At 43.8% G+C, this 23029-nt stretch overlaps 1 protein-coding gene across 1 annotated transcript in view; it reads left to right on the top strand.

The window, feature by feature from the left end:
• Positions 1-22182, top strand: part of kcnt1b (potassium sodium-activated channel subfamily T member 1b) — a gene marked incomplete at both ends in the record, with an annotated part of 102383 nt that extends 80201 nt beyond the window's left edge. Inside the window, 12 exons of the mRNA XM_084176353.1 lie at positions 923-1028; positions 1429-1601; positions 4945-5016; positions 5289-5423; positions 7105-7216; positions 7700-7801; positions 8324-8407; positions 11056-11184; positions 13171-13465; positions 14625-14687; positions 21258-21342; positions 22053-22182. Coding sequence (XP_084032479.1) covers positions 923-1028; positions 1429-1601; positions 4945-5016; positions 5289-5423; positions 7105-7216; positions 7700-7801; positions 8324-8407; positions 11056-11184; positions 13171-13465; positions 14625-14687; positions 21258-21342; positions 22053-22182 — 1486 coding nt within the window. The remainder of the gene's footprint in view (positions 1-922; positions 1029-1428; positions 1602-4944; positions 5017-5288; positions 5424-7104; positions 7217-7699; positions 7802-8323; positions 8408-11055; positions 11185-13170; positions 13466-14624; positions 14688-21257; positions 21343-22052) is intronic.
• Positions 22183-23029: the final 847 nt, after the last annotated feature.

Below are 23029 nucleotides of genomic sequence, written 5' to 3'. Positions count from 1 at the left end.
CAGCATTCAACACCATAGTGCCCTCCAAGCTCATCACTAAGATAAGGACCCTGGGACTGAATACCTCTCTCTGCAACTGGATCCTGGACTTCCTGGCGGGCCGCCCCCAGGTGGTGAGGGTAGGAAACAACACATCTGCCACATTAATCCCCTCCTGTACTCCCTGTTCACCCACGACTCCTGTACTCCCTGTTCACCCACGACTGCGTGGTCGCGCACGACTCCAACACCATCATTAAGTTCGCCGACAACACGACAGTGGTAGGCCTGATCACCAACAACGATGAGACAACCTATAGGGAGGAGGTCAGAGACCTGGCAGTGTGGTGCCAGGACAGCAACGTCTCCCTCAACATCAGCAAGACAAAGGCGCTGATCGGGGACTACAGGAAACGGAGGGCCGAGCACGTCCCCATTCACATCGACATGGCTGTAGTGGAGCGGGTCGAGAGCTTCAAGTTCCTCGGTGTCCACATCACTAAGGATCTATCATGGTCCAAACACACCAACACAGTTGTGAAGAGGGCACGACAATGCCCTCAGATCCTCAAAAGCTTATACAGCTGCACCTTTGAGAGCATCTTGAGTGGCTGCATCACCGCTTGGTATGGCAACTGCTTGGCATCCGACCGCAAGGCGCTACAGAGGGTAGTGCGTACGGCCCAGTTTATCACTTGGGCCGAGCTCCCTGCCATCCAAGACCTCTATACCAGGCACAAAATTTTTTTCAAAGACTCCAGCCACCCAAGTCATAGACTGATCTCTCTGCTACCGCACGGCAAGCGGTACGGATGCACCAAGGTGTTTACGAAGCATGTGATGAATACAGTTTGATTTGATTTGATTATTTAATAGATTGCCTTGTTGCTAAAGTTCTCAAGCCTTTCTCTGTATGTGTGTTTTTGCTGTTGTTTTACCTCAGCTTTGTGAAAGGATACCCTCCCAACTCCCCATACATTGGCAGCTCTCCAACCCTGTGCCATCTCCTACCTCAGAAAGCCTCATTCTGCTGCCTTCGCCTGGACAAGGTGAGTAGAGACATGGACGTGCTGAGGCCTATTGTGCAAAAACAAACTTGGTTTTATTCTCTTATGTGCTAATTATTAAGCCACATCATCCTATTCCAAAGACAGTAAACAATTATATTGTATTCTATTGTGTTGTGTTGTGTCTAAACAATTGAATTGTACATTGGATCCTCTTTGTTGACTGTATGAATAATAGAATAGGAAGTCTTTGTAGCTTTGATTAATAGAAGAGAGCAGAAAAACAATTGTATATTGTTAACACAATAGAATAGTTTATTGAATAGTTTATGTTTATGGAAACAAAAGTTGCCTTAATAAATAATAAAACTGACAGACGTGACAAACATTAACAACCTTTAAACATAATTCACATTTTATTTTTTTACATTGTCATGTCCAGGGTTGCAGACACAACAGTTTTGAGGATGCCAAGGCCTATGGTTTTAAGAACAAGTTGATCATAGTATCTGCAGAGACGGCAGGGAACGGCCTCTATAACTTCATTGTCCCTCTACGGGCCTACTACCGCCCCAGAAAAGAGCTCAACCCTATTGTACTGCTACTAGACTACCCGTAAGAAATCACTTTGCTTCTTTATAAGGGTTTTAGGTAACATATCCTTTAAACCACCTATATATCATGTATTTATAGTGCTTTATAGGACACTCATAGGGCATTTTAAGACTGTAAGCATTGGTAATAGCTCATGGAATCTTAAAACAGCCTTTATAAATGCATAACATAGTATTCATGCTTATATATACTGTATGTTATTTTCATAATGCATTACATTCAGTTGGTAAAGTGTGTTATAAAACTACTTATAAACTGGGTGGGTCGAGCCCTGATTGGCTGAAAGCCGTGGTATATCAGACCGTATACCAAGGGTATGACAAAACATGTATTTTTACTGCTCTAATTACGTTGGTAACCAGTTTATAATATCAAAAAGGCTCCTCTGGGGTTTGTGATATATGGCCAATATACCACGGCTAAGGGCTGTGTCCAGGCGTGTTTCCGTTGTGCTAAGAACAGCCCTTAGCCGTGGTTATTGGCCATATACCACACATCCAATGGCCTTATTGCTTAATTATAGCAGTAAAATACATTACACACAGATGGTAACTTTGAAAGAAAGTGTTACCAAGATGTATCGTTTGGCTACATGAAGATGAATGAGGTGTGACATGAAGGAATTGCCAGTGTTACCTCAGTAGAGAGAGAGAGAGGTTATTATACAGCAGAAGCAGCCTGGGGTTAACTCAACTGACGCAGGATGAGAAACGATTTCTGCATTATTCATTGCTGGCTGTGCCTCTGTTGGATTAATGGAGCACTGGGGAGCACTCTGGTGTGTGTGTGTGTGTGTGTGTGTGTGTGTGTGTGTGTGTGCGCGTGTGTGTGTGCGTAAGTGTATTATGTTTTTGCCAGTAATAATTTAGTATACCAGTTTAATTTAAGAAGGACCAAAGGATTGACAGCAGTCCCATATAGATTGCAAAATAGTTGGGAAGAGATTTTTGACGTACCGATTCCATGGCACATGGTTTATGAACTGATACGCAAAACGATGCCGGATTCAAAACGTATAATTTTTAAATGTAAATTATTATACAAAATTCTTCCAACCAATAGAATGTTATTTATATGGGGGATACAATCTTCAGATTTTGCTGCGAAGAGACAGAATCATTAGATAATTTGTTTTGGTACTCTCCATTTGTAGCTTGTTTTTGGTCACAGCTCCAGGAATGCTGAAGAATTGCAATATTTACCTGGAGCTAACCCTTCAGATAGCACTACTGGGTGATCTGAAAAGTCATAGTCAATCGATCAATAATATAATAATACTTTTAGCAAAAAAAATTATTTTCAATTTACTATCTGTAGAAACAATGAGAATAGAAAGGTTCAGAACTTTTGTGAAACATCACAGTACAGTTGAAAAATAATGGCAAATAGAAATCCAATATGGATGGTGTTAAGAGATAGATGGGAGGGGTTGAATGGAGTTGAAGGTTGGGACTAATAACAACTAATAACAACAAGATAACTAATGTAAAACATACTGTGTCCATAATACGTATATAGGTTATAGGTTGAAAACCTTTGTGAAAGAGCACAGTTTGAAAGATATGGCATATAGAAGCAAACCAGATGGACATCATGAAAATGATCGGAGAGGTTGAGGGTAGAGGAAGTTCAGGAGTAAAAACAAACAGAATAAACTATTGTAAAATTGACTGTGTCCATAAAATGTATATAGTATGTATAAGCTGGAAGTAGAGGCCTAAGCGTTGTTGTTCACTAGTTTACTCCAATTAGGGGAGGGGCGGTAGGGTTAGAAAGTAACAAAGGAAAATATATTTTAAAAAAGTATATGTGTGTGTGTATATATATATATATGTATGTGTATATGTATGTATTTATATGTGTATGTATGTTTGTATATGTATATATACACTACCAGTCAAAAGTTTGGACACACCTACTCATTCAAGGGTTTTTCTTTATTTTTACAATTTTTTACATTGTAGAATAATAGTGAAAAATCTAAACTATGAAATAACACATATGGAATCATGTAGTAACCAAAAAAGTGTTAAACAAATCAAAATATATTTATTTTAGCCACCCTTTGCCTTGATGACAGCTTTGCACACTCTTGGCATTCTCTCCACCAGATTCATGAGGTAGTCACCTGGAATACATTTCAATTAACAGGTGTGCCTAATTTAAAGTTAATTTATTTCCTTCTTAATGCGTTTGAGCCAATCAGTTGTGTTGTGACAAGGTAGGGGGGTATACAGAAGATAGCCCTATTTGGTAAAAGACCAAGTCCATATTATGGTAAGAACAGCTCTAAATAAGCAAAGAGAAACGACAGTCCATCATTACTTTAAGACATGAAGGTCAGTCAATACTGAACATTTCTTCAAGTGCAGTCGCAAAAACCATAAAGCGCTATGATGAAACTGGCTCTCATGAGGACCGCCACAGGAATAGAAGACCCAGAGTTACCTCTGCTGCAGAGGATAAGTTCATTAGAGTTACCAGCCTCAGAAATTGCAGCCCAAATAAATGCTTCACAGAGTTCAAATAACAGACACATCTCAACATCAGCTGTTCAGAGGGGACTGTGTGAATCAGGCCTTCATGGTCGAATTGCTGCAAAGAAACCACTACTAAAGGACACCAATCAGTTTGGGCCAAGAAACACGAGCAATGGACATTAGACCGGTGGAAATGTGTCCTTTGGTCTGGAGTGAATACTTTCGCAAGCCACTGTAAGTGCCAAAATAAAGGCAACGCTTGAGTAAATGAGGGATACAACGTATATTGAAAGCAGGTGCTTCCACACAGGTGTGGTTCCAGAGTTAATTAAGCAATTAACATCCCATCATACTTAGGGTCATGTATAAAAATGCCCAGTTGCCCATTATTTTGGCTACCATGGCTAGAGGAAGATATCTCAATTACTTTGAAAGAGGGGTCTCAAAGGAGCATAGGGGGTTTAAAGGGTGTGTGTGTGTGTGTGTGTGTGTGTGTGTGTGTGTGTGTGTGTGTGTGTGTGTGTGTGTGTGTGTGTGTGTGTGTGTGTGTGTCAGTCATCAGATCTTAACCCAATTAAACACTTCTGGAGCGGCACCTGAGACAGTGTTTTCCACAACCATCAACAAAAATCTAAATGATGGAATTTCTCATGAAAGAAGGGTGTTGCATCCTTACAATAGAGTTCCAGACACTTGTAGAATCTATGCCAAGGTGCATTGAAGCTGTTCTGGCTTGTGGTAGCCCAACAACCTATTAAGACACTTTAAATTGGTGTTTCCTTTATTTTTGCAGTTACCTGTATTTCATCTGTGTGTGGTTGCAGTTGTCGTTGTCCCTATTGATGTGTTTTTCCTGTTTGCAGGCCTGACAACCACTTCCTAGAAGCCATCTGCTGTTTCCCAATGGTCTACTTCATGGCTGGAACCATAGATAAGTAGGTGTTCATTACTTAATCATTATAATGATAATGCCCCTCCTCACAGAATTACAATGACTTCTCTATTCTAATGACATCACAATGGCCTCATGCACAGACCGGAAACAATAAAGCATATATCATTCCATGACATACCATATCATTACATCCCAGGGATATACAATGAACGAGGGTCATCAATTACACATGTGCATCTTTTATAGGCTGCTAAATTTCAAAGTCATGAATATCATAATATGGTGTATTGTGTTTTGCTCTCTTTGTGGCAGCCTGGACAATCTGCTGCAGTGTGGCATCATCTATGCTGATAACCTGGTGGTGGTGGACAAGGAGAGCACCATGAGTGCTGAGGAGGACTATATGGCAGATGCCAAGACTATCGTCAACGTACAGACCATGTTCAGGTATGGTATGGGAGGCATGCTCCCATGTTAAATGATCGCCTACACACAGAGTTTTAGCTCTCCATTTTAAGGAACCTATTGAGTTTGGACCACTTGTAGTCTAGTAAAGCATTATTATGAACAACAATCTTATTATCCAAGAGGGACATTTGTTTAGCAAACAATGAAATACACAATTAATGCGTGGAAAGTGTTGGGTGTAGTTGCTTTTCCTTGAAAAGTCTCTAAAGTTAATAAAATCCTGGGTGAAACTATATTAAACAGCATCTATCAGGGTTGAAAACCTCAGCAAGGTTTTCTTCAACGTCCTAAAATGTAAACTATGCATCACTGCAAGCATTTAATCTCTGTCCCCTCGCTCTCTCTCTCTTTCTCTTTCTTTCTCTCTCTCTCTCTCTCTCTCTCTCTCTCTCTCTCTCTCTCTCTCTCTCTCTCTCTCTCTCTCTCTCTCTCTCTCTCTCTCTCTCTCTCTCTCTCTCTCTCTCTCTCTCTCTCTCTCTCTCTCTCTCTCTCTCTCTCAATTCAATTTCAATTTAAGGGCTTATTGGCATGGGAAACGTATGTTAACATTGCCAAAGCAAGTGAAGTAGATAGTAAACAAAAGTGTAATAAACAATAAATATTAACAGTAAACATTACACTCAGACGTTCCAAAAGATGTCATGTTATCTATATATACAGTGTTGTAACAATGTGCAAATAGTTCAAGTACAAATGGGAAAATAAATAAACATAAATATGGGTTGTATTTACAATGGTGTTTGTTCTTCACTGGTTGCCCTTTTCTTGTGGCAACAGGTCACAAATCTTTCTGCTGTGATGGCACACTGGTATTTCACCCAGTAGATAAGGGAGTTTATCAAAATTGGTTTTGTTTTCTAATTCTTTGGGGATCTCTGTAATCTGAGGGAAATATGTGTCTCTAATATGGTTGTACATTTGGCAGGAGGTTAGGAAGTGCAGCTCAGTTTCTACCTCATTTTGTTGGCAGTGTGCACATAGCCTGTCTTCTCTTGAGAGCCAGGTCTGCCTACGGCGGCCTTTCTCAATAGCAAGGCTATGCTCACTGAGTCTGTACATAGTCAAAGCTTTCCTTAAATTTCGGTCAGTCACAGTGGTCAGGTATTCTGCCACTGTGTACTCTCAGTTTAGGGCCAAATAACATTCTAGTTTGCTCAGTTTTTTTGTAAATTCTTTCCAATGGGTCAAGTAATTCTCTTTTTGTTTTCTCATGATTTGGTTGGGTCTAATTGTGTTATTGTCCTGGGGCTCTGTGGGGTCTGTTTGTGAACAGAGCCCCAGGACCAGCTTACATTTACATTTTAGTCATTTAGCAAGACGCTCTAATCCAGAGCGATTTACAGTTAGTGAGTGCATACATTTTCATACTGGCCCCCCGTGGGAAATGAACCCACAACCCTGGCATTGCAAGCGCCATGCTCTACCAACTGAGCTACAGGGGACTCTTCTCCAAGTTCATCTATCTGTAGGTGATGGCTTTGTTATGGAAGGTTTAGGAATCACTTCCTTTTAAGTCTCTATTTCTCTCTCTCTCCCTCCCTACCACTCTCTCTCCTTCTCTCCCTCCCTCCTCCCTCTCTCTCTCCCTCTCTCCTCCACCTCTCTCTCGCCCTCCCTCCTCCCTCTCTCTCTCTCTTTGTCTCTCTCTCCATTTCTCCAGGCTGTTCCCCAGCCTCAGTATCATCACCGAGCTGACCCACCCCTCCAACATGAGGTTTATGCAGTTCAGGGCTAAGGACTGTTACTCCCTGGCTCTCTCCAAACTAGAGAAGGTGAGCAGAGCAGTTCAGCGATGGGGGCATGTCACTCCTCCCTCTTTAGATCTCAGGCTTAAGATATAGAGCCCTGGGGCTGGGTTAACAAGCCAGCTGGTGACATTTCATGTGTACTCTCTATTCTTTCTTTCTCTCTCCTACCTCTTTCCCATCTCCCCTCTCCCCTCTCCCTCCCCTCCCCCTTCTCCTCACCCCCCCTCCTCTCTCTCTCTGCTCCCTCCCCCTACCCTCTCTCCCTCCCCTCCCCTCCCCTCCCCTCCCCTCCCCTCCCCTCCCCTCCCCTCCCCTCCCCTCCCCTCCCCTCCCCCTTCTCCTCACCCCCCCTCCCCTCTCTCTCTCTGCTCCCTCCCCCTACCCTCTCTCCCTCCCCTCCCCTCCCCTCCCCTCCCCTCCCCCTTCTCCTCACCCCCCCTCCTCTCTCTCTCTGCTCCCTCCCCCTACCCTCTCTCCCTCCCCTCCTCTTCCCTCTCCCCCCTACAGATAGAGCGTGATAAGGGTTCCAACCTGGCCTTTATGTTCCGCCTGCCGTTCGCTGCAGGCAGAGTGTTCAGTATCAGTATGCTGGATACGTTGCTCTACCAGGTGGGTTACCAGATGTCATGTATTAGGGGTAGAGTCCCAAATAGTACCGTATTCCCTATATAGTGCACTTCTTTTGACCAGGGTCCCATTTGGGACGTAGCTAGGGAGCTTATCTGCAGTGTATCACCTTATCTCAGCCAGCAGAGTGTGCATGGACTGTTTGATCACTTAGTCACTCCCTTAGGCTATGATCAGCTTACCTTCTCTAAATCCTAGCCCTTAACTATTAAGTGGAGAACTGCAAAACTGATCTTAGATCAGTGTCTTGAGGGAATCCTCTGTTCACGGTGGTACTCCAGTACTTACTGAGAAAATTATCTGAAATTGCACTGTCTTTGAAGGGAAGTCATGGACAGGGCAGAGAGAGAAAGAGAGAGAAATAACAAAAGTATTTTTGAGAGCTATGATCATTCAGTAGTTTCTCACCCCTCCTCGATAGTGTTTTCTCTGGAACTAGACATTAGTATATTTTCAGTCTCTGGTTCTTTCTGTTTGTTTATACATTCTCTTGCTTTTTTACAGTCATTTGTAAAGGACTATATGATTCCCATAGCAAGACTTTTACTAGGCCTGGATACCACACCAGGGTCTGGTTACCTATGTGCGGTAAGTATGGCTACCTGTGTCTTGGAAATCCTTACACAGGGACACTCGAAGTCAATCTTAAATGAATCATGCTTTATATTCAGCATGCTGGAGAGGTTCCAACCAACTCAATGCACCATGTACACATGTCGATCAAGAGCTCTAACGGGGCAGTCCCGTTAGTTCTCTTATATACTTACACAGAAAGTAATATTTGCCAATCTGTGATAATCATCAATACATTTTAATGTAGGTGTTTACATTTTAGCTTCTATATCAAAATACATCATTATAATAAATCATAATAAAGGTTATACTTCTATTCTGTTTTGTGTGTGTGTGTGTGTGTGTGTGTGGTTGTGTGTGTGTGTGTGTGTGCGTGTGTCAAATCAAGTTCATTTGTCACATGCACAGGTGTAAACCATACAACGAAATGCTTACTTACAAGCTCTTCCTCAACAATGCAGAGTTCAATAAATGTACGAAATAGAATCAAGAATAGGATCTTTAAAAAAAGCAACACCAGGTCAGATAAAAATAAAAACACACGAGAGATAAAACACACAAGAATGTAAGCTCTATACAAGGTCAGTTCAGTACCATATCAATGTGCAGGGATATGGTAGAGGTTGAGGTAACATGTACATCTAGGCAGTGGGGGAAAAAATGACTAGGCAGCAGGATAAATAATAATAAATAGTAGCAGCATTGTATATGGTGAAGTGTGTGTGTATGTATGATAGTGTGTGTATGTGTGAGTGTGTGAGGCGTCGGTATGTGTGTGGTGTGAGTGCGTTGTGCGTGTGTGTGTGTGAGCGTGTGTATGTGAGTGAGTGTGTGCGAGAGTGACAGTGTAAGTGTGATTGAGTTTGTGGAAGAGATCAATGAAAAAAAGGTGCTATCTAGAACCCAAAAGGGTTCTTCGGCTGTCCCCATAGGAGAACCATTTGAAGAACCCTTTTGGGTCCAGATATAACAATTTTGGTTCCAGGTAGAACCCTTTGAGTTCCACATAGAACCCTTTACACAGAGGGTTCTGCATGGAACCTAAAATAGTTCTACCTGGAACCTAAAAGGGTTCTACCTGGAACCAAAAATAGTTATCCTATGGGGACAACGGAAGAACCCTTTTGGAACCCTTTTTTCTAAGAGTGTGGATGGAGTCAGTGCAGATAGTCCGTTGGTGGGTAGCCATTGATTAGCTATTCAACAGTCTTATTGCTTGGAGATAGAAGCTTTCTCAGAGCCTGTCCAAGACCTGATGCTCCGGTACCGTTTGTCGGACGGTAGCAGAGAATGAACAGTCCATGGCTGGGTTGGCTAAAGTTCACTTTTCGGGCCAGTGATGTACTGCACCGTCCGCACCACCCTCTGCAGAGCCTTGCAGTCGATGGCGGTGGAGTTGCCATACCAGGCAGTGATGTAGCCAGTCAAGATGCTCTCGATGGTGCAGCTGTAGAACTTCTTGAGGATCTGAGAGCCCATACCGAATCACTTCAGCCTCCTGAGGGAGAAGAGTTGCTGTTGCGCCCTCTTCACGACAATGCCGGTGTGTGTGGACCATGTTAAGTCCTCAATGATGTGGACACCGAAGAACTTAAAACTCTTGACCCTCTCCACCGCAGTCCCGTCGATGTGGATGGGGACGTGCTTCCACTGTTTCCTGTAGTCCACGATCAGCTCCTTGTTCTTGCTGACTTTGAGGGAGAGATTGTTGTCCCGGGTGATCAGGCTTACCACCGTTGTGTCGTCAGCAAACTTGGTGATGGTGTTGGAGTCGTGCAAGGCCACGCAGTCATGGGTGAACAGGGAGTACAGATGGGGGCTAAGCACACACCCCTGGGGGGCCCCAGTTTTGAGGGTCAGTGTGGCAGAGGGGTTGCCTACCCTTACCACCTGGGGTCGGCCTGTCAGGAAGTCCAGGATGCAGTTGCAGAGGGAGGTGTTCAGACCCAGTGTCCCAAGCTTGGTGACAAGCTTTGAGGGAACTATGGTATTGAGCTGTAGTCGATGAACACCATTCTCTCATAGGTGTTCCTATTTTCCAGGTGGGAGAGAGCAGTGCAATTGAGATTGCGTCTTCTGTGGATCTGTTGGGGTGATACTCAAATTGGAGTGGATCTAGGGTGTCTGGGTAGATGGAGTTGATGGGTGCTATAACCAGCCTTTCAAAGTACTTCATGATTACCGATGTGAGCGCTACAGGGCGATAGTCATTATGAACCTTAAGAGTTCTTGGGGACAGGAACAATGGTGGTCAGCTTGAAACATGTTGGAATTACAGACTGGGACAAGGTCAAGTAAAGGTTGAAAATGTCGGTGAAGATGCTTGCCAGCTGATCTGTGCATGCTCTGAGGATGTGCCGTGGTATTCCGTCAGGTCCCGCAGCCTTACGAGTTTTAAGCCGTTTATAAGTCTTACTCATGTCAGCCACAGAGAGCAAGATCACACAGTCATCTGGAACAGCGGGAGCCCTCATGCATGGCTTGATGTTGTTGACCTCGAAGCGAGCATAGAAGGCATTGAGTTCATCTGTGAGGGAGGCGTAATTGGGTAACACACAACTGGGTCTTCCTTTTTGTGTGTGTGTGTGTGTATGTGTGCGGGTGTGCATGCGTCGTATATGCATGTGATGTGTAAACTAAATGTGCTCCCTCCTTCTCCCCAGATGAAGGTGACAGAGGAGGACCTGTGGATCAGGACGTATGGCAGGTTATTCCAAAAGCTGTGTTCTTCCAGTGCAGAGATTCCTATAGGCATCTACCGTACAGAGTCACACATGTTCTCCTCCTCTGAGGTAAGACAGGATAGAGACAGCCCCTGTTCAAATACTCTAGAGATGCATCATTCCTTTCTTCTTTCCTTCCTTCCTTTCTTTGTTCTTTCCCTATTTATTTTTTGTCTTAATTTCTTCCTTGTTGAGGTAAGTGAGAGCAATAGGGATAGTAACCTTGCTTTCGCTTGTCAAATCACAGAATTATCAGTGATTAGCTCAAGGAAGGATGGAAAGAAAGAAGGATCCATTCTAAAACTAATAATTTGAACAAAGCCACCTCTGAGTAATCCATAGATTACAGAGTGTACAAAACATTAGGAACACCTATTGAGTTGCACCTCCTTTTGCCTTCAGAACAGCCTCAATTTGTCGGGCATGGACTCTACAAGGTGTCGAAAGCGTTCCACAGGGATGCTGGCCCATGTTGACTCCAAGTTAGCTGGTAGTGGATCTCTACTCCAAATAGGTTGTTCCATCTTATCCCACAGATGCTCATATGGATTGAGATCTGGTGACTGGGCAGGCCCCTGTAGTAAGCTGAATTCACTGTCATGTTCGTGGAACCATTCCTGGACAATTCTAGTCTTGGGGCATTATCCTGCTGAAAAAATCAATTTGCCAATGGATATACTGTTGCCATGAAGGGATGCACCTTAATGGCAATGATGTTCAGATATCCTGTGGTATTCAAACGTTGCTCCACTTTTATCAAGAGGATGATTTAGTGCCATGAAAACACTCCCCACACCATCACCACCAGCACCACCAGCCTGCAATGTTGACACGCGGCATGATGGCTGCATGTACTCATGTGGTTTTCTCCATACCCTAGTCCTCCCATCAGCGTGAAACAGCAGGAACCGGGATTCATCAGACCAGGCAATGTTTTTCCAATTCTCCATTGTCCAGTGTTTTCGTTCCTTAGCCCACTGCAACCGCAGTTTCTTGTTTTCTGCTGAAAGAAGTGGAACTCTGTAAGGTTGTCGGCTGCCATAACCCATTCGTGTCAAGGTATGATGAGTTGTGCATTATTTTATGGGTCTTTGGACACCAATGTTGTACTGGACTCTCAGTTGACTAACTGTAGCCCGTCTGTTGCTCTGCACAATTCGTGTCAGCCTCCTTTGTCCTCTTTCATCAATTACCCATTTTCGACCAATGGCCTGCCGTTGGCTGGATGTCTTTTGGGTGGTGGGCCATTCTTGATACACACGGGAAACTGTTAAGCGTGAAAAAAGCAGCAGCATTGCCGTTCTTGACACACTCAAACCGGTGTGCCTGGTACCTACTACCATACCCTGTTCAAAGGCTCTTAAATATTTTGTGTTGCCCGTTCTCCTTCTGAGTGGCACACATACACAATCCATGTCTCAATCGTCTCAAGGCTTAAAAATCCTTCTTTAACCTGTCTCCTCCCTTTCATCTACACTGATTGAAGTGGATTTAACAAGTGACATCAATAAAGGATCATAGCTTTCACCTGGATTCACCTGGTCAGTCTATCTCATGGACAGTACACTCAGTGTATTTGTGCTATAATTGTGCTGCTAATCATTGTAATTATGCATTATATGCATCATTGAACTATTGGGTGCAACCATTCACAAACAAACATTCTTAGTCAAGTAAATGATATTTACTTTTGCCAATGCTACTCTGTGCAAGTGTTTGATTTCATCCATCATTGTGTGCTTTTGTTTGTTGGTCTGTCCAAGTATCCTCCTTCCTAGTTAAAGGATAGTTACCCACAGTTAAGATGACATCCTTGTCTTGACATTTTACATAACTGTCTTTATCTGCTCAAATGTGCAGTACAACAAAAATGATAGTATACGTTGTTTCGTTTGGCGCTTCAGTAATGCTGTCAGTCAAGCGCTTATTCATAAAGCATTATAAATGCGTATCTAGAGCTTCAATTACTGATGTAAAGTGTCACCAAAACGTCCTATTGGATCCTCATACTGTACTCATAGTTGATTTGGTATTAACCCTTCACCCTCCCCCTAGTCTCAAGTATCCATCAACGTAGAGGACACTGGTGGTGACGACCAGAGAGACAACCGCCGCGAGAAGACAGCTCACCGGAACTCCACCACCAGCGACCAATCAGAACATCCGTTGCTGAGGAAGAAGAGCCTCCAGTGGGCGCGGCGTCTGAGCCGTAAGAACACCAAGCCACCGAGTCGCACCGAGCGGATCTCCCAGCAGCGCCTCAACCTGTACCGGCGCTCCGAGAGACAGGAGCTGTCTGAGCTGGTCAAGAACCGCATGAAGCACCTAGGCCTGCCCACTGTCGGATACGGTGAGCGGAAATTTACAGGACACCCTGGTAATACTGAGGGACATTATAGGGTGCTGTGTCATATTTAGTTTGGTGGTCTTATATGTGTCACCTGTAGGGTTGCAAAATTCCGGGAACTTTCAATAAATTCCCTGATTTTCACGATTTCTGGAAAACCAGGGAATTTATTAAAAGTTCCAGGAATTTTGCAACCCTAGTCAACTGTCATAGTTTGGGTATTGGTGCTGTATGGAATGACAATGATGGGGGATTAGTTGGAGAATTTAGGACGGACATTATTGTTGGAGATGTTTGGGATATATTTTGCTGTATGTTAAATCTAATTGTGTGTCAATTACGAATTACTTATCTCAGCAGATGAAAATACTATCATAGTAATATTATTGAGTTGTTTAAAGATGTATTACGTAGCTTCTGACTGTTGTTTTCACCATGCAATCCTGCCGTCCATTCACCCCGCTTCATTGAACACCATTTCAAAGGGGTGTACAAGAAGTACCATACCATCAATAACCATATAAACATCTCACAACGCCTAACATAAACAGTGAGGAGTATTCCATGGTCATTCTCCATTATTCACATTATTCTACATAGTATGATAATGAACCTGCATAACCTCTTATGAATGTGCGCAACCTCTTTATGAATGTGCATAACCTTCATGTTACTTGTAGCCTATGCATGGAAGGATGACTGAAGCATAATGAAGCATTTTATCTCAGGCTGCATTTTGCCTGCATCCCCTCCCCTCTCACTTCTTTTCACTATTTTCCTTGCTCCTCAGCTTCCTTCGCCTTCTTTTGCAAAAGAAAAAAAAGAATTTCCCTATATAATTCTCCATACAATTCCTCATGTCAAAACATTATGATGACTCATTCATAAAATCCCTGTTCGAGGGAAAATGCTTATTACGTAATACTGCCAGAAATTTTAAATCGGATGATTGAGCCAGAAATACTGTAGATATTTACATTATAAATGATCTAATATTTATTACATTATTCTAAAAACGTAATAGCTTTTAGCCTGGGAACATATTTCTTTGCGTATTAGGTCATTTTTACATCCCCTTTTGAAAACTGCATTTTTGCTGCTTGCCTGATCTTTTCTTTCTCTTGTCTTCTTTTCGTTTCTTTCTTTCCCCTCTGGCTTGTAGAGGATGTTGCTAATCTTACTGCGAGCGATGTCATGAACCGAGTAAATCTAGGATATTTACAAGGTAATCCCACATACAGTAGTGTTCACATACAGTATGCAATTCAACACATTTTGTCATCACTCCCATCTCTTAAATGTGTCAAGTGGTGTGAAATTTGAATTTCATTCTAAATGTTCAAGTGTAGTGCTACTTTCCTGCAAACTATGCTCATTGCACAGAGAAGAATGTTGTTAGGGAAATTATATATGCTTCTAATATTCTACTTTGTAAGGCATCTCAAGTGGTGCAAATACCACCATCCTTTTAAAAGAGGAGATGGGTTGAAGAAGGTACCATATTCATTAAAATACAGTGGGGAGAACAAGTATTTGATACACTGCCGATTTTGCAGGTTTTCCTACTTACAAAGCATGTAGAGGTCTGTCATTTTTATCATAGGTACACTTCAACTGTGAGAGACTGAATCTAAAACAAACATACAGAAAATCACATTGTATGATTTTTAAGTAATTAATGTACATTTTATTGCATGACATAAGTATTTGATCACCTACCAACCAGTAAGAATTCCGGCTCTCACTGACCTGTTAGTTTTTCTTTGAGAAGCCCTCCTGTTCTCCACTCATTACCTGTATTAACTGCACCTGTTTGAACTCGTTACCTGTATAAAAGACACCTGTCCACACACTCAATCAAACAGACTCCAACCTCTCCACAATTGCCAAGACCAGAGAGCTGTGTAAGGACATCAGGGATAAAATTGTAGACCTGCACAAGGCTGGAAAGGGCTACAGGACAATAGGCAAGCAGCTTGGTGAGAAGGCAACAACTGTTGGCGCAATTATTAGAAAATGGAAGAAGTTCAAGATGACGGTCAACCCCCCTCAGCCCCCAGCTGTGCCCTGGACACCATATGTGAATTGATTGCCCCCCATTTATCCTCTGAGTTTGTACTGCTTGGTGACCTAAATTGGGATATGCTTAATACCCCAGCCATCCTACAATCCAAGCTAGATGCCCTCAACCTCACGCAAATTATCAACGAACCTACCAGGTACAACCCTAAATCCTTAAACATGGGTACCCTCATAGATATCATCCTGACTAATATACCCTCTAAATACACCTCAGCTGTCTTCAACCAGGATCTCAGCGATCACTGCCTTATTGCCTGCGTCCGTAACGGGTCCGCGGTCAAACGACCACCCCTCATCACTGTCAAACGCTCCCTAAAACACTTTAGCGAGGAGGCCTTCCTAATTGACCTGGCCCAGGTATCCTGGATGGATATAGATCTCATTCCGTCAGTAGAGGATGCCTGGTTGTTCCTTAAAAGTAATTTCCTCTCAATCTTAAATAAACATGCCCCATTCAAAAAATACAGAACTAAGAACCGATATAGCCCCTGGTTCTCCTCAGACTTGACTGCCCTTGACCAGCACAAAAACATCCTGTGGCGTACAGCATTAGCATCAAATAGCCCCCGCGATATGCAACTTTTCAGGGAAGTTAGGAACCAATATACAAAAGCAGTCAGGAAAGCAAATGCTAACTTTTTCAAACAGAAATTTGCATCCTGTAGCACTAACTCCAAAAAGTTTTGGGACACTGTAAAGTCCATGGAGAATAAGAGCACTTCCTCCCAGCTGCCCACTGCACTGAGGCTAGGAAACACTATCACCACCGATAAATCTACAATAATCGAGAATTTCAACAAGCATTTTGCTACAGCTGGCCATGCTTTCCATCTGGCTACCACTAACCCGGCCACCAACTCTGCACCCTCTGCTGCAACTTGCCCATGCCCCCCCCGCTTCTCCTTCACACAAATTCAGACAGCTGATGTTTTGAAAGCGCTGCAAAATCTGGACCCCTACAAATCAGCTGGGCTAGACAATCTGGACCCTTTCTTCCTAAAACTAGCCGCCGAAATTATCGCAACCCCTATTACTAGTCTGTTCAACCTCTCTTTCATAACGTCTGAGATCCCCAGAGATTGGAAAGCTGCTGCGGTCATCCCCCTCTTCAAAGGGGGTGACACTCTAGATCCAAACTGCTACAGACCTATATCCATCCTGCCCTGCCTTTCGAAAGTATTCGAAAGCCAAGTTAACAAACAGATCATCGACCATTTCGAATACCACCGTACCTTCTCCGCTATGCAATCCGGTTTCCGAGCTGGTCACGGGTGCACTTCAGCCACGCTCAAGGTCCTAAACGATATTATAACCGCGATTGATAATAGACAGTACTGTGCAGCCGTCTTCATCGACCTGGCCAAGGCTTTCGACTCTGTCAACCACCGCATTCTTATTGGCAGACTAAATAGCCTTGGTTTCTCAAATGACTGCCTCGCCTGGTTCACCAACTACTTCTCAGATAGAGTTCAGTGTGTCAAATCGGAGGGCCTGTTGTCTGGACCTATGGCAGTCTCTATGGGGGTGCCACAGGGTTCAATTCTTGGGCCGACACTTTTCTCCATGTATATCAATGATGTTGCTCTTGCTGCTGGTGACTCTCAGATCCACCTCTACGCAGACGACACCATTTTGTATACATCTGGCCCTTCATTGGACACTGTGTTAACAAACCTCCAAACGAGCTTCAATGCCATACAACAATCCTTCAGTAGCCTTCAACTGCTCTTAAACACTAGTAAAACTAAATGCATGCTTTTCAATCGAACGCTGCTAGCACCCGCCCACCCGACTAGAATCACCACTCTCGACGGGTCTGACCTAGAGTATGTGGACAACTACAAATATCTAGGTGTCTGGTTAGACTGTAAACTCAACTTCCAGACTCACATAAAGAATCTCCAATCCAAAGTTAAATCTAGAATCGGCTTCCTATTTCGCAACAAAGCCTCCTTCACTCATGCTGCCAAACATGCCCTCGTAAAACTGACTATCCTACCGATCCTTGACTTCGGCGATGTCATTTACAAAATAGCCTCCAACACTCTACTCAGCAAATTGGATGTAGTCTATCACAGTGCCATCCGTTTTGTCTCCAAAGCCCCATACACTACCCACCACTGTGACCTGTACGCTCTTGTTGGCTGGTCCTCACTACATGTTCGTCGTCAAACCCACTGGCTCCAGGCCATCTATAAATCACTGCTAGGCAAATCCCCGCCCTATCTTAGCTCATTGGTCACCATAGCAGCACCCACCCGTAGTCTGCGCTCCAGCAGGTATATCTCACTGGTCATTCCCAAAGCCAACACCTCCTTTGGCCGCCATTCCTTCCAGTTCTCTGCTGCCAATGACTGGAACGAATTGCAAAAATCTCTGAAGCTGGAGACTCTTATCTCCCCCAATAACTTTAAGCATCAGTTGTCAGAGCACCTTACCGATCACTGCACCTGTACACAGCCCATCTGAAATTAGCCCACCCAACTACCTCATCCCTATATTGTTATTTAATTTGCTCTTTTGCACCCCAGTATCTCTATTTGCACATAATCTCTTGCACATCTAGCATTCCAGTGTTAATACTATTGTAATTATTCTGCACTATAGCCTATTTATTGCCTTACCTCCATAACTTGCTACATTTGCACACACTGTATATATATTTTCTGTTGTATTTCTGACTTTATGTTTTTTTTTTTTCTTTACCCCATATGTAACTCTGTGTTGTTTTTATTGCACTACTTTGCTTTATCTTGGCCAGGTCGCAGTTGTAAATGAGAACCTGTTCTCAACTGGCTTACTTGGTTAAATAAAGGTGAAATAAAAATCAATAAAAATTACATTTACATTACATTTTTGTCATTTAGCAGACGCTCTTATCCAGAGCGTCTTACAGTTAGATCACCCTCGGTCTGGGGCTCCATGCAAGATCTCACCTCGTGGGGCATCAATGATCATGAGGAAGGTGAGGGATCAGCCCAGAACTACACGGCAGGACCTGGTCAATGACCTGAAGAGAGCTGGGACCACAGTCTCAAAGAAAACCATTAGTAACATACTACGCCGTCATGGATTAAAATCCTGCAGCGCACGCAAGGTCCCCCTGCTCAAGCCAGTGCATGTCCAGGCCCGTCTGAAGTTTGCCAATGACCATCTGGATGATCCAGAGGAGGATTGGGAGAAGGTCATGTGGTCTGATGAGATAAAAATAGAGCTTTTTGGTCTAAACTCCACTCGCCGTGTTTGGAGGAAGAAGAAGGATGCGTACAACCCCAAGAACACCATCCCAACTGTGAAGCATGGAGGTGGAAACATCATTCTTTGGGGATGCTTTTCTGCAAAGGGGACAGGATGACTGCACGGTATTGAGGGGAGGATGGATGGGGCCATGTATCGTGAGATCTTGACCAACAACCTCCTTCCCTTAGTAAGAGCTTTGGAGATGGGTTGTGGCTGGGTCTTCCAGCATGACATGACCCGAAACACACAGCCAGGGCAACTAAGGAGTGGCTCCGTAAGAAGCATCTCAAGGTCCTGGAGTGGCCTAGCCAGTCTCCAGACCTGAACCCAATAGAACATCTTTGGAGGGAGCTGAAAGTCCGTATTGCCCAGCGACAGCCCCGAAACCTGAAGGATCTGGAGAAGGTCTGTATGGAGGAGTGGGCCAAAATCCCTGATGCAGTGTGTGCAAACCTGGTCAAGACCTACAGGAAACGTATGATCTCTGTAATTGCAAACAAAGGTTTCTGTACCAAATATTAAGTTCTGCTTTTCTGATGTATCAAATACTTATGTCATGCAATAAAATGCAAATTAATTACTTAAAAATCATACAATGTGTTTTTCTGGATTTTTGTTTTAGATTCCGTCTCTCACTGTTGAAGTGTACCTATGATAAAAATTACAGACCTCTACATGCTTTGTAAGTAGGAAAACCTGCAAAATCGGCAGTGTATCAAATACTTGTTCTCCCCACTGTACATAGTGGATGGATCGATGTCATGCTAGTAGTTTAGTACCTCGTTTTGAATAGTTAGGCTACTATATATTAGTATAGACAGTCAGAATGTTGTGTTATTGGATGAAAGTATGACAGTAGCCTGTGAGTTAACAGTGTTGACTGTCTTAGAGTTGCAGGGAATTTCAGAGCATCTGTTAAGAGAGGAGACCAGAACAGGTTAGATGGAGAATCATAATCATAGAGCACTACTGCATGACTCTGTGTGATAATGATGATGGCAGTGGTGGGTGGCAGACAATCAGTCTTTCTTTCTCTCTGTCCTCTGCATTGTGTGGACTGAAGTGGGAGACGTAGACCTAGTTCAAATTGTACAACTGATGTACACAACGGTTGATTAAATGTTGTTTCAAATGCGTTGTATATCAGTTGTACAACCTGTGTGAACTAGGTCTTATTGACTGATGATGGAAGGGGAGAGACGGCCAGACAGACTACCAAGTTACTGCAGGGCAGGAGAGTGTGGATACACTACAGGGTGGTGGGATGGAAAAGAGTGGAGCAGAAAGCATTATGACTGTGTTGTTCGGAAGGTCAACAGTTCATTGCTATCAACAAACCAAAGCTACACTGGGAATGTTGTAGAATATAACAGTGGTTGCTAACAAAAATACCCATATAGCCTTTTATTAACCTAAATACAATATGGTTTCAAAATATTCATCACATTTTAGTCCCTCTGAAAGACTATCCTAGATTGACGCTATGTTTTGACCCCTTCTAATCCCACACTCCAAATGTATTTTGCTTCACTCTTATATTGGTTGAGCCTCACTTTGTTTGGTTGAGCCTGCCCTGCCGGATGCCAGAGCATGTTCTAGTTGTGTTTGTGGGTGTGTCAACATTTTTAAATGGAGGCTGAGTGTCATTGGCATGGCAACCATGGTGACGTGTCGCCGTGAGTGACCAGGCCGACGTGTGGAATGCGCAGAAGGTGAATCGATGCGGACAGTGTCTGCATGTCTTTCTTATACCGCGCATGGAGGGATGCGCTTGCCTTGTGGCAGCATGGGCCTACCCTGTACCAGCCATGCCCTGTCAGTAACGGTTAGACCTTCTCTCTCTCCTACCCACCCCGCCTGGCATTATAAGGGGCAAACACAGGTGGGTTTGGAGAAGCAGATGCACCTTACCCCCCAACCCCCAAGTTTGAGCCTCATTTTGTCCCAGGTACACAGTTTCTCACTCTTACATGCGAACAGGAAAAACACACACAGCACTTCTCACTCACAGACACTCACTCTGGATAGACGTTGCCCCCTTAGGCAAAGGTCTAAGATCAGGGGGAAACTGACCTTAGATCAGTGTCCCAGAGCAACTTGATCCTACTCCAAGACAAGCACAGGACATCAAAGGATGCCATGTCAAGGCATATTCAGTTACACACCATTGATTATACTGTATTTGAATAGACATGAAGAAAATGAACACAGGACTTATATCAAACAGGACCTATAGGCTTACTATATATAAGTAAGCCTTATCCAGCCAGAACGGCCCTTAAAACAGCCCTTACTGTATATGCATATGATTTATTATGTCAGTCAGCCCTTTACTGAAGATCAGGGAATCCTATACTTCAATTTTCTAAGCGGACCATTAGTTGTCTAATGTTATGTGTAATTGGTGAATGTGAGGGGACTGGTACAGCCAGAGCAGCTGTTAAGACCTGTCTCTGCCTCTGTTCTGTTCCAGATGAGATGAACGACCACCAGAACACTCTGTCCTACGTTCTCATCAACCCCCCTCCAGACACCATGCTGGAGCTCAATGACATTGTGTAAGTACCAGCAAGAGAGGTGTCTCTTCTCTTTTCAGCCTTTCCTCTTTACACTATCGGTATTATACTGTACCAAGCTGTGTCGACTGTACACTAGCCTAGGTATGGGACAGTACAGTTCTCTAGTAATGCGTTCTATAAATATCTGGATGTGACCCAAGAGAGTTGGTTTTGCCCTCATCTTGATGGAGATTTTTTAGTGGACTATGAGATAAAACTGGGTTAATCACGAACATAGCGTTAGAGTTCTTTGTTATTGGGCCAGGAACTTAATTGGATCATTTCACTGTGTGTTTGGGGGTTTGTGTATGTTTCAAGGATTTAGGGACCTGTCATGTCCAACAATCGGTCTTCAGGTCAAGCCCAGGAGAGCCGGGGTTGAACAGAGTTTAAACTAAACATGAGTGTTTTTGCAAGACAGGGGAGTGATTGATTGTACTACTATGTGATTCTGAACTGAATGAAAGTCGAATTTAGCCGCCACCATAGACAAAGGGAGTGGGTGGAGCAATAAAAGAGCGGGAAACTGAAGAAGGAGGGATTTTAAAGCTAGGGTGTGTGGAGGGCACTATATAAGATGGAGAGAGAGAGGAAGAGGAGGTGCCACTCTGCAGACCGGCATCGGCTTTGTTGAAACTCTAATAAAGTAATATCTTGATGCAACAGAAACTCTGTAAGAACTTTGATTTTCCACAACAATCTCTCTCTAGGTACATCATCCGGTCCGACCCGCTGGCGGGGCCCGACGTGCCCGAGGACGCGGCCCAGGGTCAGAGCAGCGGCGGCGGCCGAATGAGGCAGGACTTTGGCACAGAGACCAGGGATGAGACCCACCTCTGAAATCCCCTCGCCCCCCTGGCACCCTCGCCTCACCACCCCTCGACCTCTCGCCCCCTTGTCTCACCGACCTTGCACGATACATTCTATGATGTGCCATACAAGGGGAAGACCCCCAGATCCCCACTTGCCCACCCTTACCTTCCAATCCCACTCCACCCTGTGTCAGACTTACAGAGAGACACGTGTCACTGAGCTGCTATGGGAGGATGCATGAAGAGTGCCTCGTCATTACCTAACCTAACCCCTTAGAGAGCATCAGACACACAGACTCAGACATGGCCCTCTGCAAAAGATAAAACATGAACAATGCACCAGTCGATGGAAACATACTGGTAACCAACCAAAGGAGAGGAGAGAGAGATGATGTCAGAGGTCATGTGATCCTCTGACTATTTAGAGGTTTGTTTGATTTAGCTCGTCAGCACACTAGGTGGGTGGAGCTTACTTGCACTTTAGCACCAATAGAAAGGTGCCAAAAGGGCAAACTCTGCCCAAATGACACGCCTGCGAGCTATACCAAACATACTTGGCGTGTGTGTGTGTGTAGACTGTGAATATCAGTTGCAAAATCAAGTCATGTACAGTTTTGTACAGAAATGGTTATTGCTTAACAAGAATTCCTGGCAGTATTCATACACATCAATCATGAAAGTACATGAGCACTTATTATTTTCCCTATGAGCACAACCCACTGGGCCCAGACGTCAATTCAACATTTATTCCACGTTGATTCAACGTCATTTCGTTGAAACGACGTGATCACAGCGTTGATTCAACCAGTGTGTGGCCAGTGGGAAGACTTTTATAAGCAATTCTTTTTTTTTTTACTGCTCCTTCTGTATTTAAA

This window comes from Coregonus lavaretus, assembly GCF_964263955.1.
Source record: "Coregonus lavaretus genome assembly, chromosome: 14".
Taxonomy (NCBI): domain Eukaryota; kingdom Metazoa; phylum Chordata; class Actinopteri; order Salmoniformes; family Salmonidae; genus Coregonus; species Coregonus lavaretus.
Note: the sequence above shows the minus strand (reverse complement) of the source record. Positions and strands in the feature narration are given on the sequence as shown.